The 7561-nt window shown below is 54.2% G+C and overlaps 1 protein-coding gene across 8 annotated transcripts; it reads right to left on the bottom strand.

The window, feature by feature from the left end:
• Nucleotides 1-441: 441 nt before the first annotated feature.
• ALKBH6 (alkB homolog 6) lies at nucleotides 442-5033 on the bottom strand. 8 transcript variants are annotated; one of them, XM_069078620.1, is made up of 7 exons: nucleotides 4909-5033; nucleotides 4057-4112; nucleotides 3896-3964; nucleotides 3367-3427; nucleotides 2998-3149; nucleotides 990-1112; nucleotides 442-901 (listed from the first exon to the last, which is right to left on the bottom strand). In XM_069078620.1, the coding sequence occupies exons 2-7, from the start codon at nucleotides 4108-4110 to the stop codon at nucleotides 629-631; spliced, it is 732 nt and encodes a 243-aa protein (XP_068934721.1). In that variant the 5' UTR covers nucleotides 4111-4112; nucleotides 4909-5033; the 3' UTR covers nucleotides 442-628. The 8 variants fall into 8 exon arrangements, with proteins under 8 accessions (XP_068934721.1, XP_068934724.1, XP_068934722.1 ...); XM_069078623.1 differs by having other exon boundaries at nucleotides 4057-4115; nucleotides 4909-4966; XM_069078621.1 differs by having other exon boundaries at nucleotides 4805-4943.
• Between the last annotated feature and the right edge of the window lie 2528 nt (nucleotides 5034-7561).

Genomic DNA, 7561 nt, shown 5'->3' with positions numbered 1-7561 from the left:
CCTCCCTCAGTGACCAGGTGTCTGCCCCTCCTCCCTCAGTGACCAGGCATCTGTCCCCTCCTCCCTCAGTGACCAGGCGTCTGTCCCCTCCTCCCAGCCTCCTCCCTCAGTGACCAGGCATCTGTCTCCTCCTCCCTCAGTGACCAGGTGTCTGTCCTCCCCCCCCCCCCCCCCCCAGCCTCTGCCTCCTCCCTCCGTCACCAGGTGTCTCATCTCCCCCCCACCCCCCCCCCGGGGCCCCCCCCCCCCACCCCCCCGCCCCCCCAGCCAAAGGCCAAGAGAGGCACCGCTCCTACACGACCCTCCCCCGACCCCTCTAGGAGACTCTGTAGGCATCCTGCCCTCCTCCCCCCAGGCAGCCTTCATTAGGATACCTACACCTGCTCCCAACCCCTGCCTCCGCAGGGAAACAGGCGTCCAACTCCCCAATGAGTCTAAAAGTTCGAGGTAATTGTAGTTTATTCCTGAACCAGGATGGGAACTTGGCAGGCAGAATCATCTCCCCAATGACTGGGACGGGGCTGCTTTCTCCCTAAATTTTTTCTGCTGACTCAGACCCAGGAGCCTTGAGGCAGGCAGAAAAAGCTGTATGATCCACCGACTTCTTGGTGTTTAGAGATCCCTGGGTTCACTTGGTGCGTGGGGATTTCTTGCTCAGCAAGAGGCTGGTGCGGAGCACTCGAGGGACCCTCCGAATAGTCAGGGAGACGCGTGTGCCCCGGGGGAGCAGGGCTCCAGGCCCGGCCGAGGGGCAGGCAGAGGCATTGGCCACGGGGGTCTCAGTCAGAGAGTCTGTCAATGTTGGGCGGATCCCGTGGAGCAGGTGGGTGTAAGCTTCCCCTTGGAGGACCAGGAGGCTTCGAGGTTCCAGCAGCAGCGAGAACTGGGGGTGGGGCTGAGGCTGGAGAGAAGACAGGCCAAGGGTGGAGGCGGGAAGCCGCCAGGCCCAGTCGCGGCCTTGCAGGCCCCGCCCCTCCCCAGCCCCTCACCTGCTCCTCCTGCGGGCCCTTGTCCAGCTCAGGCCCTCGGAGTGGGTACATGTCCAGAATGGTGTGAGAGCCAAGGCTGATGGTGCTGACCGTCGGGTAGTACAGAGGGCCATCTTCATGGGGCTGGGGGAGGGCACCTTGTGACCCAGACAGACCTCAGGCCCCACAGGTCGGGCGAGGAGGGCAGGCCTATCTGGGGCACCCAGGGGCATTCTGGGGTGGGAGGGGCACTGCGGGATTTAGGGAGGACATCTGAGAGCATCCCCCAGGACAGCCCCAGGAGAGGGCACATTCAGGCCATCTCCTTGTTCCACAGGATGCTGACAGCCCTGGACAGTCCCTCCTCGGACCTCCTGTACCCCGACTCTCTACTGATCTGACAACTCCATGCCTTGGACATACATCTGCCTCAATATCTTCCTGGCCGGCACTCCCAGGCCCCCCCCCCCCCCCGCCCCCCCCATCAGCTTTGGAGATCTCAGTTCAGGCCTCATGTTTCCTGTGTCTCCCTGGTCCTCCACTTCAGCCCTTGTCATCACTCTCTGATGCTGTACCCCAAGATCCTGATCTCCTAATGTCCTCTCTGGCCAGAACTAGAGGTTCTTCCACTGTCCCCCTGGCCATTTTTTTAGCTGCCCTTCAGCAAGATGACACAGTGGGCAGTCAGGAAGACCTGAGTTGAAATCTTGCCTCAGAGGCTTACTAGCTGTGTGATCCTAGGGAAATCACTTAACAGTTTCCCCATCTGTAAATCTGGGATCATAAGAGAATTGTTGTGAGGATCGAAGGAGTTATTACATGTAAAGTATTATTTTTAACAGGCCTGGCCCTCGAGAAGTTGGCATTCCACTGGTGCCCAGAGGGTTTCTGTCTCTGTCTCTGTCCAGGCTCTCCTCTTCAGCTCCAGCCACAGACCTATCAATCATCTCTCGTCTCTGGCATCTTTAAGCCCTTGGTCCCTTCCCTTCAGCCTAAAAACATGGCCCTGTCTCCCCAAGCCTAAAACAGACCGTATGCAGGTCCTGGAGCCTTCTTCTCCCTCCCCTCCCAGATGACTTTCCCAGCAGTGATTCCTCAGACCCCCTTATGATCTGCCTTCCCACCCCTCTCCTGGAAGATAACTCTCAAAGGCCACCTAATCACCCCATCCCCCTCCCCTTTTCACTAAGCTCTTTGGCATTTCTGTAGGGCCTGGCCCCAAGGACTCTCCTCCTTCCAGATTCTTCTCCATCCTTGGCTGGGCAGAAATACCCCAGAGATTCCCCTGGTTGTGCTCCTCAGACCTCCCCTGTTCACAGCTCTCCTCCCATACCCAGAGATGTGGGGGCCTTCAAGGCTTTCTTCTCTTCCTTTCCCCAGGGTAATTTCATTCACTCCCAGAAGGGGAATCAACTCAGTGAAGATGAGCCCCAGACCGGCAGCCTGTCTGACCTTTTCATTCCTTCCCAGACACGGCAGCTCCCCAGGGTGGTGTCTGCAGAGCACCTAGGACAGGCCTGCACAACCTTTGGCCCACTGGCCACATAGATTTAGGGCCCTCAGGCCACCTGCAGCACTCCACTTTCTTTGTATGTAGAGGAAATCCTCTGGCCTGCTGCAAGCAAGTGCTGGCATTGTGCAGGCCTGGCCTAGGGAAAACCCTCTGGAGGGGGTGTCAGGGGACCCAACCTTTGAGAACACTAAGGTCACACACCTGACTTCTCATGATGCCCTCTCTGTAGGTACAGTGGCTGGATGTGAAAAGGTTACACACACACATTCAGGGGCTCTGATTTCTCATGATGCCCCCTCTGTGGGTACAAGGGCTGGGTGTGAAAAGGTTACACGCTCACACATTCAGAGGCTCTGACTTCTCATGATGCCCTCTCTGTGGGTGCAGTGGCTGGGTGTGAAAAGGTTACACGCTCACATATTCAGGGGCTTTGACTTACCATGATGCCCTCTCTGGGGGTACAGGGGCTGGGTGTGAAAAGGTTACACACTCACACATTCAGGGGCTCTGACTTACCATGATGCCCTCTCCTGGCCGGTACTCATTCACCAGCACATGATTAGCTTGGGAACCCCCGAAGAGGCCAAGACTAGAGACGGCGTCCACCCATTGCTGGAGCCACCAAGGCAGCTGCTCAGGGACCATCCCCTTTGGGTGGGGGAGCCCACCTAGGGAGGATCAAGGTAGAGGCAGAAGAGGAATGTGGCCCGTCATTCCCAGGGAGCAAGGGAGCCTTTCTACCCATCCCAGGGAACACAGAAGGCCTCCAGGCTAGGCCCAAGGATCTTGGGAGGGCCGAGAGATAGAGCCAGGGATACCCATCCTCTCCCTCCAGATCCCACCTGTGGGAGGGTGTTCATAGGGGAGGGTCAGGGGAGCACTCACCCCAGTTCTGTAATTTCCGCCCAGAAAGCTGTGTCCATTTGGGCTTTGGAGCCTCATACACCTAACAGAGGTGATCAGAGTGTGACCCGGGGACACTGGACTGACCCTGGAGTCGTCCTATGACCACAGCATGACCCTGGCGAGGCCCAATCCATATGCCAGGCATTGTACAAGGTGCCAGAGATAGAAAGGAGACCTATGAATTGTCCCTGCCCTCGAGGACGGCACAAATACGGACACATACTATTGTGATAAGGAGAGAAGAGAATACTAACAACCAGGGGGGACTGGGAAAGGCTTCCCACAGCAGATGGCAGGTAACCCACACCTTGAAGGAGTAAGTGCTTGTGGAAGGAAGGAAGGGAGTGATCCTAACAGAGAGAGGCGGAAAGGGAAAGCGGGGTGGGCAGCCTGCACAAAGGCACAGAGATGAGAGATGGGTTTCCACATTCAAGGAACAGCAAAGAGACCAGTCTATTTTCCCCAGGAATTGAAGTGTAGGAGTGTGGAGGCAGGAATCAGTTGTCACCTGTCGGAGCAGCCGGGTCTCTTCTTGCTCAGAGATGAAATCTGGGACATAGTAGATGACGGGTGGAACCTGAGTGTGGGAGGAAAGGATGGAGGAGAGGGGGGGATGTGAGGCTGGCCGGGCACCCTGCCAAGCCGCCCCTTCTCAGGCTCCTCCCTCACCTGCTCTACCCTGAAGGGCTCCAGGGAGGGGATCACAGCGTCACACTGGTCCATTGCTGCTGGGGGAAGGCAGGACAGGAGTCACCACTGCTCCTCTCCATCCCCTTCAAACACCGCCCCCCATGCTACCGCAGACCCCTCCTCTGCCCCCTCCCCCAAGCATCCTGGGCCGTTCTTCATCCCCCATCCCCACACCTGTCTCCCACGTCACTAACCAAGACCAACCCGTTCTCCCCAATCCCCAGGTCCCTTTCCCATGCAAGTCACGCTCAGCTCCCACCCCCCTGATCAATTCTCCCCTCCCCCATCCCCTCCCTCCTCCCCCACCTCTTCTGGACCCACCCATCCTTCCCCACCTGAGACCAACGCCCCCTCCCTCCCTCCCAACCTCCCCCCTGCCCACCACCCAGGACCAATCCATCCCAGGACCATTCCCCTCCCCCCACGCTCCTGGACCAACCTACTCCTCCCCTCCCTCCCCCCATCTCGGACCAGCCCATTCTCCTCTTTCCCCACCCATCCCGGACCAAACCAATCCCCGCTTTCCCCGCCCATCCCGAACAAAACCTTTCTCCACCCATCCTGGATCAAACTATTCTTCGTTTTCACCCCCATCCTGGACCAAACCATTCCCCACCCCTCCGGAACAAAACGGTTCCTCGCCACCACCCCCATCCCGGACCAAACCATTCATCGATGTACACCCCTCCTTTCACTAAGTTCACTCACAAATCTTGGACCAACCTACCTCCCTCTCTCTTCTCCTAGGACTAGTTCATTTGCTGATCACCCAAACTAATCTATACCCTGACCGTAAGCCACGTCCCAGCCTTCATCCCTCTTGGGTCTCACCCTCAGCCGGCCAGCGGCCCGGCCTAGTTCGGCCCTCAACCTCGATTCTATTTTCACCCCTCGCGTTGCTCTCTCAATGGTCTCGACCAAGGCCTTCGCGACTTCCGGATTCTGAGACAGACACCGGTTCTTTCCAATGGACAATTCACGGCTACATTCTTGCCCAATCATGTGTCCGAATACTACCGGGGCCCGCCCCCCCCACAGCCTTCTCTACTCTCCTCCCAGAGAAAGGCGGTGTTCCAGAGAGGCTGACCAATGGAAAATGGAGAAGGCGGGGTTCCTCTTAGAACTGTCCAATCCTAGGGGGCCCAAACACTGTCCTCTCGCCTCTCCTACTCTTCAGTCAGTCATAAGAAGAATACGGAGGCGGGCTTTGTTCAGATTTTGGCCAATCGCCATGCTTGTACCTCTCAGCTTATTTCCCACCCCCCCACCCCCACTCTCTCTTTCACGGGTAGGAGCTTCAAGCCCGAGGACCAATGAGAAAGCGTTAAAATATGAAAAAAAAAACCAGATATATCATCTTATGTCTCGTCAGGTGGTCCTAACGGTGTAACTTCATGCTTTGTGTGCAAATGTGAAGTCCCTTCAGTTTCCTTATCTGTAAAATGGGAATCGTAGTTCCAGTATTATCTTATTATGAGAATAAAGTGAAAATGGTAAAACTTGCACAAATAAAGCCCCGGTAGCAGCCATATGATGATGTCATTAACGCCATCACACTCATCTCTTTTGAGGGAGTTCCAATGGAAACACCCCTGGAATGAGTGCCCTCTAGTCTGTTGTTAGATTTTTTTTTTAAGGGGGGAAGGCAGGATAATTGGGGTTAAGTGATGGATGGAACCTGTGCGTGGGATGGAATGAGGGAAGAGGACAGAGACAGAGAGAGAGAGACAGAGAGAGAGAGACAAAGACAGAGAGAGACAGAGACAGAGACAGAGAGAGAGGCAGAGAGAGACAGGAGACAGGAGAGAGAGGGATGTGAGGCTGGCCCTGGCACAGATCTGGCCCAGGGTCACAGGGCTAGTAATTGTTAAGTGTCGGAGACCACATTTGAGCTCAGATCCTCCTGACTCCAAGGCCAGTGCTCTATTCATTGCGCCACCTAGCCCCCCTCTGTTGTTATTCTTTCTCATTTTGTTTTATAGGCTATAGGGTATGTGTATAAAGTGACTGTGCTTTGTAATTAGATAAAAGGGTTGCCACAGATGCCCCTCTTTTAAGACTCAAGCATCTCTGGGATAAGTCCACTAGTGGTCAGTCAATGAACATTAAGCAGATACTTTACAAGCATTTCATTTAAAAAACAAAAACAAAACCTCCCACGACCCTGAGAGATAGGTGCTATCATCAATCCCATTTTACAGTGGGAGAAACTGAGGTAGTCAAAGGCTAAAGCGCCTTGCTTATGAGTGTCTCAGGCTGTATTTAGATCATCCTGACTCATCACCCAGCAGCCCCACATAGTGGGGGGCCATGTTATGAAGGGCTTTGGATACCAAATAATTTTTGTATTAGATCCTGGAAATGACAGGAGACGCTGTAGTTCACTGAGTAAACACATCTATATAATAAAGAAACTTTTAAGGGTTATAGGGTCGGACCTGCACTTTAGGGAGATCACGTTAGTGGCTGAATGGAGGACGGACTGGAGTAGGGGAAGACTTGAGTCAGGTAAACCCACCAGCAGCTAGCAGCGGCCCAGGCGTGAGGGGATGAGGGTCTGCACCAGAGTGGTAACTGAGTCAGAGGAGAGAAAGGGCAAGTCCTGGAGAGATGATGCAGAAGTGAAATCTACAAGATATATTGCAAAGTGAAGTCGACAGGCCTTGGGGCCACATTGGATATGGGGGAGGAGAGACAGTGAACTGTCCAGGACTATTTCTTTGTGGTGAACCTGGGGGATGAGAGGATGGTGCTGCCCTCCACAAGAAAAGAGAAGGTGGGGGGCAGGGAGATAATGAGTGAGCTTAAGATGTCTGTCTGCTGGACATTCAGGTCTAGATATCTGAAAGATAGTTGGAGGGAGATTGGAGGTCAGCAGAGAGACTGGGGCAGGAAAAGTAGAGTTCTGAGAGTCACCAGCGTAGAGATGGTCATTTAAATCTGTGGGAGCTGGTGAGATCCCCCAGTGAAACAGTATTGAGAGAAGAGAAGAGGACCCAGGACAGAACCGTGATGGGCGGGCGAGATAGAGATGAAGAAAGACCCAGCAAAGGAGCCAAGAAGGACTGGTCCGCCAGGATGATATATCAAGCTCAAGTATTTATTAAGCATTTACTTTGTTCTAGGCACTGTCTTAAGCACTAGGTATACAACATAAGGTATAAAAACAGTCCCTGCTTTAAAGAAATTTAGAATCTAATAGGTGAGAAAACAGGCAAACAACTCTGTACCAGCAAGACACATAGAAGGGAGAATTTGGAGATATCTGAGAGGGAAGGCACTTAGCATTAAAGGCTCTGAGAAAGTTTCTTTCAGAAGGTGGGATTTAGTTGATGGGAGCCTTGGAGGAAGCCAGGAGGCAGAGGGATAGAGGGTTAACATTCTAAGCATGGGGAACAGTGAGAAAGCACAAAATGAGGAAACAGTATTATGTTAGAGTTAAGAGATGAAGCATTATGTTGGAGGACAATAAGTAGACCAGTAT

Source organism: Petaurus breviceps, unplaced genomic scaffold (assembly GCF_028583685.1).
Source record: "Petaurus breviceps papuanus isolate PSGF00001 unplaced genomic scaffold, PetGlider_PUasm1.0 91041, whole genome shotgun sequence".
NCBI lineage: Eukaryota > Metazoa > Chordata > Mammalia > Diprotodontia > Petauridae > Petaurus > Petaurus breviceps.
The sequence above is the reverse complement of the archived record's forward strand: the minus strand, read 5'-3'. Positions and strand labels throughout refer to the sequence as shown.

Excerpts from the sequence above, each read along its gene's own strand:
- ALKBH6 (XM_069078620.1), bottom strand. The coding sequence starts at position 4,110 with ATGGACCAGTGTGACGCTGTGATCCCCTCCCTGGAGCCCTTCAGGGTA. Across the intron at positions 3,428-3,895 it reads AGACCCGGCTGCTCCGACAG|GTGTATGAGGCTCCAAAGCC; the intron begins GTGACAACTGAT and ends CACCTCTGTTAG. Across the intron at positions 902-989 it reads AGGGCCCGCAGGAGGAGCAG|CCTCAGCCCCACCCCCAGTT; the intron begins GTGAGGGGCTGG and ends TCTTCTCTCCAG.